Consider the following 20,511-nt stretch of genomic DNA (forward strand, 5'->3'; position numbering starts at 1 on the left):
GCCCATTGGCAAATATATTAGCGACAAATAAAAAGGACTTGGAATTCTGCCAGGAAATTTGGAGGGGGCAGGGTTTGAAAGTCTCTTGCAGTGGTCGAACATGCACCAATGCATCTTGCATCCTATAACCTGTAGGAAATTTCTTATGAACACAGCCACCATCTATACTCCTGGAGACAACTTAAATAATGAATTTGAGCACTTTTAAAGTATTTTTCAAGACAGGGAGGGCAAAAAAAAAAAATTTAAATATCTGATTAATGGATAACGTTAAAAGATACCTGTTTCCAATAAAAATAAGCATTTGAACACACCAGTATGTCACAAAATTTGTCAACTTTATTGAACCAATAAAATTTCTAACAACAATGAAAGAGTTCGGCAAGTATAAATGCAATACAGTTTTACAAATAAACCCCCATTGTTCCGTACCTATAAATAGAATTTTCAAAACCTCATAAAAAAGTGCAGATTTATGAATTGCTGTTAATGAACATGCTTCTGTTACTTAAAATGCATCCTGCCTTAACACAGTGTCTTTGAATCTGTTTTAATGCTTTTATTATAAAGAACGAACTCTAAATGGTTGCCCTGGAGTTAAAAGTGAGCCATCTACGTCAGTTTAAAGTCACCCTGACTTAAAAACACTCATGCCACCTCCACAAAGCAATCCTTACGTGGACCCCTTTACATCTGCTTCACCTGGCTGAAATAAAGACTTAAACTAAAATCTGTCATCTGCAGACAAGCTAGACCTCAACTCACAAGAGAATGTATCCACAATAAAACACTTCTGGAAACATCAGCAAAAACACTGCATTAACTGCTCTGCTGAAGAGCACATCTTAGATAACAGCTCCAAGCAATTCAGTTGTTTTAGAAATAGAGTAACATAAAAGGAATTTCTAAACCTGATTCACTAGGACTGTGAAAAAAAGCCTTCTCATTACTGGGACAGTAATACATGCACAATCCATTGTGGCCAAATTATAATATGTTGGGCATGATTATGTGGTTGTGATGTGGCAGCTGGAACTTAAATTTGTTTCAAGGTGATCATGGTGCTTATGATTTAGAGGGACTGAAATTTTTAGATGTATCTTCAAGAGTGTCTTAATTCCAAATACATGATCAGCAAAAAACCCGAATATTACATCAAAATCAGAATAAAGAATTCAAGGGTTACCAACAAATTTTGGGAAACAGTATCAAGATAAAAAAATGTGCTCACAATGATGTAATCTACTTAAGCACTCAAACTCACATCATGTACCGTTTTCCCATGTGGGACAACTATTCTATTTTATTGTACTTTATTTTATTATACTTTATTTTTCTTAATTAATGATTAAACAAATCACACTTATAAAACTGTTTTGGGAGATAGGGGCTATTTATCTTTGTCTTTATTCTTAATGTTGTTTAACTTGCTCTCTTCAAAAACAAATGCTCAATACACATCCCCAAAAATTCTTCACAAGTGGCCTCTCTTAGCTAAATACAATACACCAAAAAAGTATAATAAAAATAAGTATAATAGAATAAAGTACAATAAAATAGAGTACTTTTCCCACATGGGAAATGGTTTGAGTTTGAGTGCTCAGGTTTATGATGCTGGTTGATGCCTATAGCAAGCAAGAGCCTGTAGATTGCGTCATTGTAAGCACAATTTTTTATCTGATACTATTTCCCAAACTTTGTTGGTAATCCTCGAATTCTTTATTCTGTCTTAAGTTTGACTAACATTTTGAGAATGCTATGAAAAACCCTACAAAACATCCTGATCAAACTTAACAATAAAATAGAAGTGGGTCATTTTCCAGTGTTTTATTTCACTACACATTGGGACTTACTTGAGGAGAACAAGTCTGAACTGGCCAAGCACAGAGGCAAATTTAGATTATCTCAATTAAAAACAGTCCTTAAAGATGTGTAAAATATTGGAACTGGGCTACAGTCTACATGAAGGGCAGAGTAAGCAAGTCTTGTGTAGTCAAAACGTAAAAAAAAGTCCAAAACTTAAAGTTAAATTTCATATGATTGTCAAGCAGTGCATGCTATATCAATGAGCCCCAAGAAGAGGCTCCAAGGATCAAACTCAAGGCTTTAAGCTAGATTTTTTCCAGGTTCTCATCACACTTATGCTGGTCTGATAAAAGGTTCAGTCTGCAACAAATACAGCTTTCTCCGGAACCAAGATAGCCACTATAAAATGTTCTGCTTAGACTCACACAAAATGTATTAATTTCCGAGTTACGTTCTCGCACTTTACAGCTGCAGAAAAATCAATGTTTTCATGTACACTTAACAAGTAAAAATGTTATTTTGTGTATTTAGTGTATACCACACACACAAAAAAAAAGTTTCAACAGAAATGCCTCTTCCTCCACATCTTCAGGAAACTGCAGACTAAAGTCAACAAATCTCAAAATGATGATAATGATCATGATATATCACATCCTCAGACAGCACAATAGCTTTTGGTTAGGCAGTCACCAACAAATGTACACCCATGTATTGACAAAAGCATGTTCGTATATGTGGTTTACATGTATCACTGTCGTCAGACTTAGCTCATTTCAAAGAGATTGCTACCTACAACAAATGGACAACAGAACTACAAGTGGGCTGACACCCCCTCCCACATTTCTGCTCATAATATAAGTATTCATTTGCAGATGGTTGTTTCTTGGATTGCGATTACTGATTGTAATAAGAACTCCAGAAATTGGGGAGTAAGCGATAAAAGCCCCAGAGATGATTGGGGACAATTATTCCAACTGAAAAAAGGTTGGTTACTATCAAACTGATCTCAACACAACAAATCTCATCTGCAGGTGACTATGGGTAGGGTTTTCCAGCCTTTCCTAAGCGGAAACTCCTACACTATCACCAGATTACTCAAAAGGAGGAAAATAAAGCCTCTTCCAACTTGCAATCCATGACACCCAAGCCTTCACTAAACTGTAATGATCAAACTCTCTGACTCCCAGAATTTTTAACTTATTTTACCTTTCCAAGGAGCCTGAATTCTAAATGACCACAAAGTGGCAATGCAAGCACGCTACTTTAAGGACTTATGAAGAACCTGGCTTTCTGTCGCTTCTTTGGCACTATGGAAATCCTAAACGGCATCAATCTGTTTATTAAAAGCTTATTCTAGGATTTAACACACACACAATTCCCTAATATAAGAATGGTACATGGTTATATAGACCACAATATCTGATCTGTCTCACATTAATAAAAAAGTACAGTAACAAAGCACAGAACCAAAACGGCAATATATCACAGTTTGATTATAACATCTGATGATAAAAATTATAAGCAGTACCAACAGAACATGAAAGATCATTTGTGTAATACTGATGAATTAAGGAATGGCCATATAACAAAAGGAAAAAAAAACAAAATGTTCATAGCATGCTACATGTATTGCTCATCTTATGAGGATAAAAACAGAAAACTAATGCACGTGACATGAAGTTGGCAACTTGATTTTTGAATTGTGTGTTTCAGGTACAAAAAAGGCAGCAATCAGTACATTCATTATGCTGCTGTCCAGCACAAATCGGAGCATAGTAATGGATTTGGCAAGCTCAGATCTGGTCTTCAAAGTGCTAGCAACTCCAGTTCTATCCTGGCCCAAAAAAAAAAAAAAAAAAAAAATCTGTTCAGCACACTCGAGTATCATCTTAGATAACAGTGCAAGAAAAAAAAAAAAAAAAAGGCAAGGTATCTGTGCTTTGAGGTTCTCAAATGCTGTTGTCTCTTAGCATCAAACTTTTTCTAAACCACCACTGCTTTCAATTTGCTGCCCTTACCCACCAGAAAAGGCCTACTTTCCCATATGCTCCTTTCGTGGGGCTATATATCTATGGGTGTTCCCCACCCCCACCCTTTATATTGCACTTATGACAGACAGCACTTGGGGGGGGGGGGGGGGGAGGAGAAACAAGCCCTGAAGATGTAACATTTTCAGATCAAGTACAAAAAGGTATTTTGGGTCAAGTTCTTCACTGCTGCACTGAAGCCGTACAATTCTACAGTGGAGATGCCTGGCGCTGAAGGACACTCTCAGGCCCCAGTGTCAAAATGGGTCTGCAGCTTCAAAGCAAGCAAGCAAGCAGTTTCATTTTTCTCTGCCAAGATTAAAGCCAAAGGAGAGCAGACATGAGAAAATGACCCAGGCCACGCCACCATGAGGGCTAGAATTAACTACCTCTTCCTTTGAAAGAGTTAACACACGAATGGGTGTTAACTCTTTCAAATGGGTCTGCAGCTTTTCAAATGGGTCTGCAGCTTTTCAAATGGGTCTGCAGCTTTCAAATGGGTCTGCAGCTTTGAAGCTGCAGACCCATTTTCTGGAATAAGCTTGGTGCTTTGCATTTCTTCTTCTTATAAAGTTCTTCTGCACTATACTTTTGCTTTTATGTACACGACTGTCACCACAAGTCAGTTAAAACAGAAAGCCCCATGCCATGACATGACATTCTCGAAAAAGCCCACACATGACAAACATATTAAAGGGCTATCTAAGCCATATCACTGCTTAGATTTGCTCTACATGATGTAAATGAGCATTGAAATTAACTTTTTTTTCTTTTTTTTTTAACCAGCTACCTTTGCTGAACTGGGCAGCAATGATTGTCATTTAAAAGTATTTTGCACCATAACAGACTGGTTATTCTTTGCATATCGTATAGCAAATGACTCATCAGCAAAGAAACTGGAGCAATATCCAGTGCCACATCTGCGTCAGATGTGTATACACACAGCTGGATTACAAATCTATTCTACCCATGTGGGTGCATGCGGACTCTGCATAGCTTAAATTAGTAAACAAAATCCCTTTAAAAGGTAAAGCCTCTAAAACATTATTTTAATTTTAAAAACAAAACCACCGCTGTACTCCAGTTTCCCAGGAAAGAAGAAATTGGAAACTAGCTGGTTTGTCTGTAAGAAAACCAATGTGGCAATAAAATCTGGTGGTCACTGGCTACACAGAAATCGGCTCCTCCTCAGTAATTATTTGGTGGTGCACCTCTGTTCTTACCATGCAATGTTACAATGACATGGCTGGAAAAAAGGAATATTCAATTAGAGAAACAAACAAAAAAAAAAAGGATGGTTTAAAATTTCGTGACTGGTTACTTTCTGCAAACAATATTTTCCCAATTTTTAAGGCTCAAAAACAGAAAAGCCCTCTGCTGTAAACTTGGCTAGACACAGTGTACATAACATTTGTATTCATTCCTGTATTTTAAAAAAAAGTGAGATCCTTGGCAGGCTTTTCCTATTTGAAAGGTTCCTCTCGCTGGAGAAGGATTTATCCCTCATTACTTTATTAGCAAGAAATTGTGAGGGGCTTTTTCTTCTGCAGTGCAAACAGACAACTATACTTCTGTTCGGTTCAAATAATTCGCCAGGATCCGGCCCATGCGTTTCCATGGAGTTGCCATAATACAAGTGAAGCAAGGTACATTCAAGCCAGCTCTGTTTTCCACTATTCAGATGAAGAGGACAGTGCCAAGCAACCCTCCTGCCTGTATTTTTAAACAGCTTCAGGGCCATGAAAGGAAGGATTTAAAAAAAAAAAAAAAAAGTGATGTGGGATGGAAGCAGCGGGAGTGTATAAGATGTGGCAGTAAACTTCCTTTCTATGCCTCTAGTTTGGTGTCATCACAGTATAAATAACCGTTTACAGTTTTATTTCTGAAGGAAACACCGTAAGAGTTTTGACTGTTAATAAAAATCCTTTCCACGGCCAAGAAAAGGGAACCTCTCATTTCTATTGGCTGAAACTAGCATATATGAACTTCACATCTTTTTCCCATGAAAAACAGAAGTCTTGAAAACCAAGGTTATTTCAACAGTATATTAAATTATAATGAATTAGGGGAGACAGGGGAGGGAGTGAGAGAAAGATATGTTAATATAGGGATAAGTGGGATTAAATCAGCCATAACTAGCGGGGAATCCCAAGCTGAAGGTTGCTTTGCAGAACTACTAAACAGACAACCCAGGAGAGGGGTAATAAAACATCCTTGTAGTCCCTTCATCTTCAGACCCACCGCAGATCACTCATCCTCAACTCCGACAAAGAGAAAGGCAACCGGGGAGGGGAACTTGGGTGGTCAGGAACTCAGACTGAACTGCACACCTTCTCTCTCAGAATCTTTAGAGGACCTGAGGGGAGGAGGAGAACTAGCTGTGACATTGAGTTGACTTGCTCGAGGGGATGCGTGGATGTCTTGGAGACTCCCTTGAATCCTGCGTGAGAAACTTTTCCCTATTCTGGACAGGAGAAGCTCTGTCCCCCCCCCCCCCCCCCCTTCTCTCTTATCCTCAAGAAGTAAAGAAATTCCTCACAATTTTAGACAGCCAAGTCGCCAGCTGCACTGGAGTACACAGGGACTCCTCTTCTGATATCCAGATGGGTTCTTCCTCACTAGATGCTAGCAGCGGCTCTGAGTAAGAGCTTGGTGGAGCAGGCACTGGGGCCCAGTACATAATTGGCACCACTGTGGTCTGATAACTGGAAACAGCTGCTCTAGCAGGGTCAGGACTAATGAAACAGATAGTACTCTGGCCTGTGTCAGACTCCACATTGAGGGAGCAGACTGCCCCATGGTCTTCATTGGCATGCTCTGCACCAGTGTAACTGAAGGTGCCCTTGACTACGCCAGGGCATCCATGAAGAATAAGCTGCCTGGTGCCTTGCAAGTCATCCATGCTATGGAAAATAATGCCATCTGTACCAAAAAGAGCTTCTCTTTGAGGAGATGCAAGGCGGATTTCTCAGTGCCAAGGTGGGATCTACCTCAGTGAAATTCTGCACCAACAGTGCCAAAGAAAACAGCCCCAGAGGGAATCTCTTGTGCCACTTAAAATGTTCTTCTTGGCACCTCCTCTGCCAGCTTAGGCTTCCAAACCAGGCTCAGACTGACCCATGATGAATCCAGAAAACTGCACCAACTGGATGGGGGTGGGCACCTTCCCAGCCAAAAAGCAAGAAGAGAAGGAGGCTGATTCCTGACATGATCTCCAGTGCTTCTTATAGAAGCAGAAGTCCAAGGAGAACTCACTTCAAGAGGTGGTGGTGGTGGTGGGGGTCACTGTGCTACTTGCCTTTGTGCTTTGACTCTGGGTCTTTCCTGAGGCCAACATCTGCACGTGCGCCATCTTTGAGGCATGGGTCTGAAGAGATTGCAAGGAAACCCTGCTGCAAGTAGCACAATTCGGGGTTTTGCAATCCGGGCCCAGCCAGGATGGGTAACTGATGAAAATCTGGCACCCAGCCTTTTCAGTAGAATTTAAATAGTTCTTTGAGGGGCTGTTCAGGTAATAGTGAAGGAAAAAAAAAAGAACCTACAATTGGCAAAGTCATTGCAAAAAAAAAAAAAAAATGTAAATGTAGGAAAAATGTTAAGATGGACTGGAAATCTGTCCGTGTGGTAGCCTGGACAAAGAAAGACCAAAGGGCTCAGCAGACAGCTCCCACACTGAGTTCTAACAGCTGGGTCTGACATCGGCACCATCACCACCTTCTAGTCATGGCTGATTTCATCCTGCTGGTCAACACAAAGGGGGGGGGGGGAAGAACTGGGCAAGAAAACATCTGTACACGTTCAAGAGATCTGTGTTCAATTCTGGAGACTGCAACAGTTATGGGACCCAGTAGACACAATCCAGAGCGCTACCAAAATAGTGCTACATATGCAGAGCAAGTCAACCTACGCTTGAGGAAAGGAGGGAAAGCAAGACAGACATACTCTAGGAAAAAAGCTTGCTTGCACACGTATCCCCAGTGGTATTTTCATAAGACAATCTAAGACTGAGGGAGGCAGGCTAGGGAACATATGTAAATATTTCTTTGCAGAAAGAGTGGAAGACACATGGAACACCAACAAACCAGTATCAGAATTCAAAAAGGTCTGCGAGACATACAGAGAAGCCTTAGTGGTGGAAAAGAAAGGGTAAGTCACAAGTAATGCCAGTTGCACTGCAGTTAGTAGGGAAAACGAGCACAGCAGATTGCCTGGAGCTCTTTATCTATGGCTAATTTCTCGGTTTCTATTTTCCTGATCCATGGTACCATTTAGATAGTTAACAACCTACATTCCATGCACTGGCTCCCAACAAGGCAAATAAACACTGTTAAGCACATACTTTCACAAGGCAAATAAAATACTATTTCAAGAGTGTAGCATAAGCTACAAAGTCTGAGAAGTCCCTTGTGCACATCTGCATGATTGAGTGTGGCACAATAAACCCATAGCATAAAACACATGGTACAGTCATGTATATAGTCTCACGTGATCAAACGTGATTAAAAAAACAAAGGACATTTGAATATAAAGTCTCTACTATAAATTCTTATATAGTAATTTCAATACTTTGAAAACACCACCCAGGAAAAGCATTTCATACCTTTCAAGTTTGCTTTTCTATAGCCCTCAAAAAAGAAAAGTGTTCAGTAAGTTACCATTATTACAAACTCAAAATGACAGTTTTTATTCAAAGCCATACATGCACTGCATGCCAGTTATCCTAGACAATGATAAAACAACTTCTGAAATCATATTTGTATGCAGACTTTATGAAATTCTCATCAACTAATGCTTCTATGGCAGTTTATATTTTTCAAAATCAAATTCCACTGTCTCCACCTAAATTGAGATGCCTTTTATCAAGGCTGGATTTGCACTTCCAATGCCCACTGGCAATGACGGGGGGGTGTGGTGGGACCCACTCCCAGCCATTTGACACTAAGGCAGCAGCGTCCTGATCCTGAAGCTGCAGCAATCTGAAGAAATTCTGCACAGGGACTGCAGCCATCCACCCGCACATTCACGGCCCTGCCCTGTGCATGGTTTTCCATAGTAACAGGAAGCTCCTGCAGGAGGAGAGGGAAGGGCCTTCAGCTTGAAGCAGACCCATGCAGAACGGTTGCTGCTGCTGCCACCGAGGGATCAGGACGCCGCTGCTTCGGGTAAGCAGCTGGGACGCAGCCTGGATAGAGGCACAGTAGCGGGCAATGCTCTGGCACCCATCCAAATTTATAAGCGGAGGCATTTGCCTATGGTGCACCTGTGCCTAAATTCAGGCCTGCCTATCACATGGGCAGGAAATTCTTCCACAAAAAAAGAACCAGAATGGCACCACTAGGAGTCGATGGACTGTCCTGTTGTTTCTGAGGCGGGGTAGATGGATGCTGACGCATGCTTCATCTCTCTGGCAGAGGTCCTGCGGCTCTGTTGCCAGCTCCTTAGCAAGGTGGCAACCTGGGCTTTGCTCTATCAATACAGCTGCGGCTGAAGCCCTTGAGCGGTAGGACTCCAGTGCTAGGGGACCCCCAAGCATATCCTGATCTATCAGGATGGCAAAGTTTCCTGCCTGGCGGGTCCCACTCCTGATGTATGTGCTAATCCACAGCCTGAGTCCCCAGACTGTGGAGTGTCTGGCACTTATGGTCTATAAAGCTCTGGGACTTGGGTTTATCCAATGAGGTGGAGAGGAAGCTCAGCCAATCCCTGGGCAGCCTGATCAAATCAACTAGACGACGACAAGAGACCTAGCAAGGAGACTGCACGCTTGCTGACATTATCAAGATCTGTGAGGAGAGGCCGTTCAAGTCTTCAGAAGTAGCCGGTCATTACCAAGCAGTGTGCAGGGTTCTCTATGCTGAGCACACAGACCTCTATAAAATCTTGACGACAATTGAAAGAACCAGAGAGGCTCTGAAAAGCACGGCTACAGAAGATCTTAAGGGGACAAATGCTCAGATGGTTAAAATTATGCACTGGGCTTGTTGCTGGAATGAAAATCAGTGACTCAGGAATGGTGCGATGCTGAGGAGCACTAAAGAGGCAATACAAAGCACTATGCTCATACAGTACCAACCCTCCCCATATGAGTTTCTCACTGATGACAATAAAGCATGGGAGATTCACCTCAACAAGGTTAAGATGGCTGACAACAGCAAGAACTGTGAAGAGCATAGTTTGGATTGCATCCAGTCCCTTCTCTGAAACAGACAGGAAACTGAAAGAGCAATCCCACAAAGAGTTAAGTCCACAAATCAGATCTGGGGGGAACTGCTCTGGTCAATCTCCACAGAAACAAAGAGGAAATACGATTCCCCTGAGGCAGCCCCTACTGTGGGGGTGAAACACGGATCCACGGTCCCCTATTATGGAACTCCCTTCCCATGGAGATGAGAACAATCTCTGGGCCAACGTTCTTCAGAAAGGCTCTCAAAACCTACTTAATTCAAAAGACAGATTCCTCAGGAGTTCTCCAGTGCTTCTGACGAAGCCAGTGACGATTTGATTTAATTCCATTTTGTTCAGTTTTATTATGTATGTTGCTTTGTACCCCACCCTGAACGTAGGAAGGGCAGGTAAAAAATATTTTAAAATAAATATCGGGGATAAAGATTGGAAACTAAACTTTTGAATGGAGTAAATAGAAATCATGTTCTCTTGGAAACACGGGAAAGGGACTGGAAGCTGACTTTTTGAATGGAGTTCATGGAAACACCTATGTTCCTTTAGTAATATTCACAGAATTACTGTTTCCAATGGACGAAAGTGATAATACTGAAGATTTTTACATCTCTTCCAACTCTTTTTTTTTGATCCCTGGAGAAGCTATTGTATACCTCTATATATTGTTCTTTGAATGTACAGTAATTATCTTCATCTGGTTTTCTCTCTGGCTACATTACATGGATAGGTGTATGATTTTGTTTTTAATATTAGTAAGAATGCTATATGAATGATTGTTTGTACTATTTACTGTGAATGCTACTTTGTAAATCACCTTGAAATGGCTCTCTGAAAGTGCAGCATATACATTTTAATAAACTGAAATAAAAGAAACTGAATCCACACACACACGCACAAAATAAAAAGCTTAAACTGCTAACCTTTAACACTGCGTTTCTGATTAGAACCTGCAGGGTTCTAATGGCGATCAAGAGTTCTTTGGGCAAAACTTGAAGGGCCTTTCTATAATCATACCTTGTATGTTTCATTTTGTTTACCCAGGAATGCAATTACTGCCTCCCATCTCCTGATGGAATTGGCCTCCTAGCCCTCACACAATGAAATTACCATAAAGCTTCTGAACTACAAAGCTGGCATAGGTAACTGGAGAATCAGGACAAGATACTAAAGTATTATCCTAGTAAAATGATACCATGATGGATGAGAGATGGTGAAAGTCTGATGGATCATTTTAGGCCTGTGTGTGTTCCTATGTTTGGGAATCTACTTGGAATTTACAACCCTCCTACTCTGTCTGTCCTTGCCTTAAATAGACTTTGGGGGTCTTGCTCAGTGGCAAGTGTTGAGCCCTACCATGCAAAAAGCCTAGGTTTCATTTCTGATCCCTGGGCTGGCTGGAGATGCTGCAGAGGCAGCACTTACAGCCTCCAGAGGTTGTGGGGGGAATCTCAGCCATTGTTCAGTGGCACGACTTAGGGCGACATTTGATGGTTTATGGAGGGAGATGTGGTTGTGGCCCCAGCCTGAGGACTGTTGCTACAATGGCTGGCTGAGTCAGGAAAGATAAAAATAGAGGAAACCCACAGGTAGCTGAGAAGGAAAGCTCACGATGCCGTTGCCCAGTAGAGGTCAATGCCAACTGAGTTGGAACTTAAAGAGGAAGGAAACTACCATGTCAAAAATATAAAAATCCTTTGACCAAGCTGCCAACATTCCTCCTCTAGGAAGCAGCCCATTTTATTTGGCCAAAGGTATTTCCTTCAAAAAACATTCCCTAAACTGAGCACTATTCAATAACAGGTGATCCCTTTCCTCTTACTACCACCAAATTTTGTCTAATGATACAACCTAATCCAGCAAGAAAAAGTCAGACATATGTTCTGAGACAAGCACCCCAAGTTTGAGTGCTCAAAGGACTTACTGAGAATGCCAGTTTCCTTGGCTGGCTCGGACCCTGCGTGAATAAATGCCTTAAGACTGCATTCCACCATAGAAAAGACATCAGAACCAGTATAGTGCCAACAAGGAGAGTAAACACAACTGGTGAAACAATACAACTAGATCGCATACCCAATTAAAGGAAAAAACAAACGCATAGGTTTCAATCAATAGTTAGATGAAGCAATCAACCTGGTTTTCAAAACATGTTTCTGACAATTTTCACCCTAATGTTAAGGGAGAAATCAAAGAAACATGCACAGCTGTGTTTGATAGTAGCTAATGTCTAGTTTTCAAACTCTTTAACAGCAGGTCAGGTGTCAGGAACATAAGAACATAAGAAATAGGGCTGTGAATCGGGCTTCGGACGATTGAAAATATCGTACGATATTTTCAAAATAGTCAGAAATCGGGGGCTCCCCCAAAACGATAGGAAAACCCCCACAAAATTGTTCGTGGGGGTTATCTTATCATTTTGGGGGAGGTCGGGAAAAACGGCACACAAAAGTAACCCCTAAACCCACCCCGAACCTTTAAAACTAATCCCTTAGCTTCCCCCACCCTCCTGACCCCCCAAAAACATTTTACAGGTAACTGGTGGTCCAGTGGGGGTCCCTGGAGCAATCTCCTGCTCCCGGGCCGTCGGCCGCCACTAATAAAAATGGCGCCGATGGCCTTTGCCCTTACTATGTCGTAGGGTATCCGTGCAATTGGCTGGCCCCTGACACATGGTAGGAGCACTGGATGGCCCGTGCCATTTTTAAAGATGGTGCCGGCCATCCAGTGCTCCCTCCATGTGACAGGGGCCGGCCAATGGCACAGATACCCTGTGATTTGGTAAAGGCAAAGGGCCATCGGCGCCATTTTGATTAGTGGCAGCCGACGGCCCGGGAGCGGGAGATTGCTCCCGGGACCCCCACTGGACCACCAGGTACCTGTAAAAAGCTTTTTTTGGGGGGGGGGGGGTCGGGAGGGTGGGGGAAGCTAAGGGATTAGTTTTAAAGGGTCGGGGTGGGTTTTTTGTTTATCGGCTCGGGCGCAGCCGATAAACAAAACCGCGATCGGGCTGGACGGAAAAAAAAACATGATGTGAATCGGAACCGGAATCAGAACAGATTCCGGTTTCGATTCACATCTCTAATAAGAAATTGCCATGCTGGGTCCATCAAGCCCAGCATCCTGTTTCCAAACCAGGCCACAAGAACCTAGCAAGTACCCAAACACCAAGAAGATCCCATGCTACTGCTGCAATTAATAGCAGTAGGTATTCCCTAAGTAAACTTGATTAATAGCAGTTAATGGACTTCTCCTCCAAGAACTTATCCAAACCTTTTTTGAACCCAGCTACACTAACTGCACTAACCTCATCCTCTGGCAACAAATTTCAGACCTTTATTTGTTGATGCATTGAGTGAAAAAGAATTTTCTCCGATTAGTCTTAAAAAACCTAACATCAAAGCAAGCTAACCTAACAAAAAGGGGTGGGGTGGGGGAGGGGAGGGGTGCTGTCTGGGGAAAGAGCAGCAGTTTACTCTACTCCTGGTGATGACAGGCAAGAACTATTTTCAACTCGTAAAAGCAGAAGTGATTACAAGTCTTCATAATCAATGCATAACTGGAATTGGAATTTCTTTCCAGCAACATTCTCCAAGGCAAACTTCAACTCTCTTTTAGAAAAGGAAGAACACTTTTCTACAAGTTCACTTTTCTGAATAGGAGAAACAGTTATACAGAAAATCCATTTTAGTGGGAGCTTCTATGGACATTCTACATTCCAAAGGATAGGATGTAAACATCTTGTTGGGGACCAATAACCCGATCCTCAAATATAAAGGAACAAAAAAATCCCCAAAAAGCTTTAAACATTTTTCAAATATTGTACTAAGCTCACACCAGTGACCGGACCTCAGAAAAGTAGACTCCTAGAAGATGTGCTAGCTTTTCAAATGTGCTGCGCTGCTGGGGCATTTCAGTATATGACTCAAAACTTCCAAACAAACAAAAATTGAACTTTTTGTGTACTGAACAAAATAAAAAAAAATAGTTCCTGTAAAATTCTTCCTTGGCCATCTAAAAGGACACTTCCATGCCAAGATGGTATTTATGCTTATCCTCTAAATATTGCACATTCCTTTTGTTCATGCACACTGATGCATAGAGACACACACATTGCGTTTTGAATGTAACATTCAACTGGAAAAAAAAAAAAAGGGAACAGCTATTTCTAAAATGCTGACAGCAACAACGCAGTTAACCTCACTTTGTTGTTACAACTGAAAAAAATAAAATAAAAACCCACCAACATTGTGCTTGGGGGACATCAACTGTTTAAATAAATTTTCAATTTAAAAAAAGAAAAAGTAAAAGATTATTAAGAACATGAGAAAGTGGAGCTGTGCATGGACCATTTTTGGTTTACGTTTTTTTGTTTTTAGTTGTTAAGCAGTAACTAAAAGGAAGGGCATGCCAATCTCAGACAATATGATATGGTGAAGGGTTATGATGCACTAAACAATCAGCTACAGGACAGCAAAAATAGACAATAAAAAGATCCCACATTTTGCAATCCTAAATCATTAAACTTTAAAATCAAGGGAAAAAGTTATTTTCGGTGGCAGATTTTGTACAAAGGAAGATGAGCAAACGGCGGAAAGGAAAAAAGAAATGGCTGGGCCTGTCTGTCAAAGACCTTTCATGCTGCTTTGCAGGTAATGACATTTCTTTTCTCAGCCTGATCACATTCATGTTAAAGATCCCAGGAAGACCCGAGCTGGGATAACTGCCTCTAACTAACCTATACGGCTCCTAAAAATAATGGAATAATCCACTGAAAACAGTCAGATTATATGGTTTTTCTGTACTACAGGAAGTGTCATTACATCTAGTCTTCCAATCATATTTGCGCCTCTAAAATTACAACTCCCACCAATGCATGGGAAATTTAGCTGATGACAAAAACCATCTTGCTGATCCTCTTATAAAGTATTGTTACCCAAGCTAAATGAGAGTAGCTGGAAGAGGGCTTCCTTGAACAAAACCCCCCCCCAAAATTATGTATCACTAGAAGATGCTTAAAATAAAAAAAAAAAATCCCGACCATCTCCGCTTCCAAAAGTACAGCTGCATTTCGTATTTCAGTAGCACGCTGCTGAGCTAGCTTACCACAGATTCATTTCACATTTTCAAACTGTGAGCGGTGTCAGTCTTCACAGCGACCTCTACAATCAGTATGGCAAACCTATGTCTGAACGTGTGCTCCCCTGGAGATCAACCATTGGTTAAAAAACAAGCAAACAAACAAAAAAACAAAACCTGGAGGAGCTCTGTTTGGTTTTACACAACGCATGCACGCATTCACCGATGCGATTCTGAAGACTGTCATTCAAGGTAAACTGCAAATGAGTTCTGCCATCTTATCAATTCCATTCCATTAAATTTGGTGAAGGAAGGCAAAGTTTCTTCAACAGAGTGCAGTTCTTATTTTCCTTTTTCTTCTTCTTTGAAGTCAACAAAGCACAAAAGTTAATCATAAAGCAAACTCTGGATTTGTGAGCAAGACTGAAACATCCGCTCTAAAAGAATGTAAATGTAGTGCTGCACTGGGTTATTGTAGCTATTGTTAGTTAAGCATCAAGAAAAAAAAAATTTGAAAAGGCATCACTGTGCATGACTGGTGCACAACGCAGGCAAACTTGGGAGACGAGGATTGAATCGCCGTTGCTGCTGCATCACGAAACAGTTTTGGGTGTGCGTCTGCTGGAACAGGAAACCTCTGCATGTCTGTTCATCTGTCATGTCAGGTGGCGGGTTATGGCACGAAGGGCATACAGAAGCTCTGCCTGCATACGAGCTTCCATCAAAAGCAGATTCACATGGACCTGTTAAAGAACAAACACATGTAAGCCAGTATAATTCTCTAATGTACTACTGTATTTATCAGGCTTAAAATTTAGATACCTGGGAGGGGGGAGCGCTGATATTTAAGAGATTTACCCAGCTGAAATGAGAAATTACTACTATCCTGATCATTTCCTTTTCCTTAGAGGAGCTAGATGAATCCAGAACAAGTGGGTTATGCACCTCTACCAGCAGATGGAGACGAAGAAAACTGACATCACTATGTCTGCCGGTATTCTCTGCAAAAGCCAACTGTGGACAGACTAGCAAAAACTTAACACATAACCAACTTTGTACTCAACCAACAGGAAACACTGAACTTAGGTAAATAATATATGAACACTAGTCAGGGACTGGATGAACACTTACCAGTAATCCCTGAATTACGTAGCCACACAGGACGACCATAACACAATCACAAGGGCAGGAAGCTGAATCCATCTATCTACTCTAAGGAAAAGGAAATTAGGTAAGTAGTAATTTCTCATTTCCTAGCATTTAGATAGATGGATTCAGGGCCAGTGGGATGTATCCAAGCTGCTCCTGAATAGGGTGGAAGGCTGCCCATGGCCCAGTCAACATTGCAAGTGTAAAGGCTGCATCCTCCTGGGTCTGCACATCCAGACAATAATATCTGGAAAAGTTATGTAAAGAGGACCACGATGCAGCTCAGCAAATATTGACCCGAGACAGCAATCTAACCGCCGCCCATGGCACTGTCTGAGCCCTAGTGGAATGAGCCCTAATTTAAGTAGGTAACGGCTTTTCAGCGGCCATATACACAGCCATGACTACCTCCTTAATTCAGTGAGCTATCATAGCCTGCAAAGCCGGTTCATCCTGTCTACCTCTACCATGAAGGACAACATAGTAACATAGTAATGATGGCAGAAAAAAACCAAGTGGTCCATCCAGTCTGCCCAGCAAGCTTCCCATGGTAGCAACTGCTACTCCATGGCCCACTATCCCATACCCCTTTGAAATCCTTCATGGTTTTAGACTTCACCACTACCTCTGGAAAGTCATTCCAGGCATCCACCACCCTCTCAGTGAAGAAATATTTTCTGACATTGGTTCTGTCTTCCTCCCTGGAGTTTCAAATCGTGACCCCTAATTCTACTAAATTGTTTCCAATGGAAAAGGTCTGTTGTTGACCATGAATCATTAAAACCTTTCAAGTATACGCAGCGGTCAAAACATAGGGCCCACCAAGAAATCAAACACTAGATTAAGACTCCACAAAGAAACCAATAACCACAAAGGAGGGCGAAGATGTTTCATCCCAGCAAGAAACTGGCCACATCAGGATGAGACAATAAGGATTCACCATTCATGTGGCCCCTGGAACAGGCACGAGCCACTACCTGTACTTCAAGGAATTAAGGGCCAATCCTTTATTCAACCCATCCCGCAAAAATTCCAAAATGAGCGGAATCCTAACTGAACGAGGAAGCACTCATCGATCTTCACACCAAGTCTCAAACACTCGCCAAACCCGTACATAGGCTAAGGAAGTGGAGAACTTTTGTGCGCGTAGCAAGATGTTAATCACTGCAATAGAATATCCACCCTTCATCAAGAAAGCCCTCTCAAGGGCCATATCATAAGACAAAACAGAGTTGGATCTTCGTGAAAGACAGGACCCTGCTGCAACAGATTAATCTGCACTGGAAGGCGAAGGGGGAAGTCTACCAGGAGTCTTCAAAGATCTGTATACCATGGGATCCTGGGCAAATCTGGTGCCACCAAAAGCACCATCCCCTGGGGCCTTCGATCTTTCAAACTATTCTGCTCAATATGAGCCACGGGGGAAAGGCATACAGCAGCTTGTCCTCCGGCCAGCCAGCACAAAAACATGGATCCCCAAGGACTTCGGATCTCTCCTGCAACTGAAGACTCGAGGAACCTTCACATTGCAAGAAGTCGCCAGCAGGTCTAGAAATTGAAGGCCCCATTCTCCTGGGTCCAAATTCTCCCTGCTGAGAAAGTCTGCTCTTATTTTCTTTTCCTACAACGTGTGAGGCTGAAATCTCCTGGAGATGATTTCCGCCCATTCCATAAGTTGGTCTATTTCCTGCGACACTTGCTGGCTCTTGGTTCCTCCCTGCCGATTCACGTAAGCCGTCGTTGCTTTTGTCTGACATTACTCGGACTGCTCGACCCCAGAGCCTGTTGCTGAACTGTAAAAGCATGGCAACCAGACTGCCCAGGCTTCTAGTCAATTGATGTTCCAGAGAGACTCCTCTGTACTCCAGTGCGCTTGCACAGTTAATTCCTGACAGTGAGCTCCCCAACCCTAGAAGCTTGCATCTGTCGTGAGGACCAACCAGTCTGGTGCTATCAAGGAAACTCCCTTTCTCAGATGCTCCACTTACATCCACCACTGGAGGTGAGAGCAGACTTCCATTGGCAGGTGGAGTCGAATCAAACAGTCTTGAGACTGTGGTTCCAATGAGACAGTAGGGGGCACTGAAGAGGATGCATATGTGCCCTCGCCCAAGGTACCACGACCAGGATTGCTGCCATCAAACTGAGTACCTGGAAATAGGAGCATGTTGTCGGGTGTATAGTGTCTGCCAAGAGACACACTATTGACAACTTCTGAATGAGGTTCTGGCAGAAAAACTGTGCCCTGCTTCACGTCCGAAAGCACTCCCAGATACTCCAATGGCTGCGATGGCTGAAAACTGCTCTTGGCTAGGTTCACCACTCAACCGAGCTCCTACAATAGGGAGATCACTTTGCAGGTCACCAGTCGGCTCTCTTCCAGAGACATGGCCTGAATCAACCAGTCATCCAAATATTGGTACACAAGAATCCCATCCTCTCTCAACTCTGCTGCCACCACCACCATAACCTTGGAAAAAGTTCTGGGTGTGGTGGCCAGATCAAAAGGTTGCGTCCAAAACTGATAATGGTAACCCAACACCACGAAACACAGAAATCATTGGATGCTCCAAATGGATGAGAATATGGAGGTACGCCTCAGATAGATCCAAGATGGTCAGAAATTCCCCCGACTGCATGGCCATTATCATAGAGTGCAATGTTTTCATAAGAAAATGAGTCACCCACAAATGACAGTTGATCTCTTTGAGGTCCAGAATGAGATGAAAGAAGCCTTCCTTCTTGGATACAATGAAATAAATGGAATATCGACCCGTATTTTCTTGAGACGTGGGTACTGAAATGACAGCCCTCAGGCTGAGAAGCCTTGACAGTGTACACTCCACCGCTTGCTTCTTTTGCACAGTGCAGCAGGGAGACACCATGAACACATCCCAAGAACACTGCAAAATTCCAGCGCATATCTTTCTCATATCAATTTCAAGACCCATTGATCCGATGTGATCTCGACCCACCTCTGATAAAAGAGAGGCACCCTTATCTCCTGTTCCCAGTGTTGGGTTGGCAAACCCAACCCTGGGAGGTTCCACTACCTGAGCCCGTGCCTCACTTGGGCTGTCTGGGACAAAAGGACAGAGACCTGCCAAAAGGCCGAGTTCTCTGAAAAGTTGTCCCTCTTTAGGGATGAAACTGCTTGGAACCCCTGAGATGACCCCTCATTCCAAAGGGGCACAGCAACTGCTTATTCTCCAGCAACCGAGGAACCGGAGATTCACCTGATTTACTGGCCAGCTTCTCCAACTCTCTGCCAAACAAGAGCAAGCCTTTAAAGGGCAATCTTGTAAGATTAGCTGTAGATATCATATTGGCCGACCAATTTCTCAGCCATAATCAATGTCTGGCTGCTATTACCGAAGCCACTCCTCTGGTCAAAGTGCAGATCAAATTGCAGCCCACATCTGCTAAAAAAGCAGTGGCGGGTTCTGTTACTGCCCTGGAATTCACTCCAGAGTCATCCACCTCCTGAGAGAGAAGCAAACAAGAGCGAGCCACCAGGGAGAAACAGGAAGCTATCTACAATGTCATTGCTACTGCTTCATATGGTATCAATTCTCCTATCATGCACCTCCTTTAAAAACGCTTCTCCCTCCATGGGGAAAATAGTCTGTTTAGAAACGGCACAGACAAGCACATTCACTTTTGGGAAATGCATATGCTCTCTCATTCCTGGATCCAGGGGGTATAGGCCTTCCAAGGTCCCCCCCCCCCCCCCTTTAAAATTCACGGGGCATTCTACTAAAGATCAATCAATTCTTGAATGGCTTCCATAACTGGGAAAAAACAAGAGACTTTATGCAAAGAAACAAAATGGGATTTTTCTTTGGCTCAGATATGGAATCTGTCCTTGGGGCTCCTAGCATCTTCAAAGTCTGGGAAATCAAGGCCGGCAGTTCATCTCTATGAAAGAACCGCAACATAGCCCTGTACAGTTCCAATCCCGGAGGGATTTCTCCATCCTCCAGAGAGTCAGGATCAGCCTCATCATCAGTTCCCTCCAGATTCCTGTCAGAAACGCCTGCAGCTCGAGGTGTACTTCAGCGCTTAAACATAATGCCAGAAGAGGGAGAGGCCACCTGAGGATCTGACCTGATTGGATGGTGCCGAGGACTGCTCCTGAAGAAAGGACTGCAATCCCTGAAAAAATTCTACCCAAGAAAAGGTAGAAAGATCCATGCCAAAACCAGAAGGCCCTTATGCGGCATCCGCTCAGATGCCGTTCCCTTACTGAGGAACCAGTCAAGGGCATTCCAATATC

The 20,511-nt window shown here is 42.6% G+C and overlaps 1 protein-coding gene across 1 annotated transcript in view; it reads right to left on the minus strand.

Moving 5' to 3' along the window:
* Nucleotides 1-319: 319 nt before the first annotated feature.
* The window catches only part of SESN3 (sestrin 3), a 162,056-nt gene continuing 141,864 nt past the window's right edge, over nucleotides 320-20,511 (minus strand). The window contains exons 10-11 of the mRNA XM_029602374.1: nucleotides 15,114-15,829; nucleotides 320-3,640 (exon numbers count right to left, since the gene is read on the minus strand). Of these exons, the coding sequence (XP_029458234.1) occupies nucleotides 15,743-15,829 (87 nt within the window). The 3' untranslated portion in view covers nucleotides 320-3,640; nucleotides 15,114-15,742. The remainder of the gene's footprint in view (nucleotides 3,641-15,113; nucleotides 15,830-20,511) is intronic.

This window comes from Rhinatrema bivittatum, chromosome 5 (genome assembly GCF_901001135.1).
Source record: "Rhinatrema bivittatum chromosome 5, aRhiBiv1.1, whole genome shotgun sequence".
Lineage (NCBI taxonomy): Eukaryota > Metazoa > Chordata > Amphibia > Gymnophiona > Rhinatrematidae > Rhinatrema > Rhinatrema bivittatum.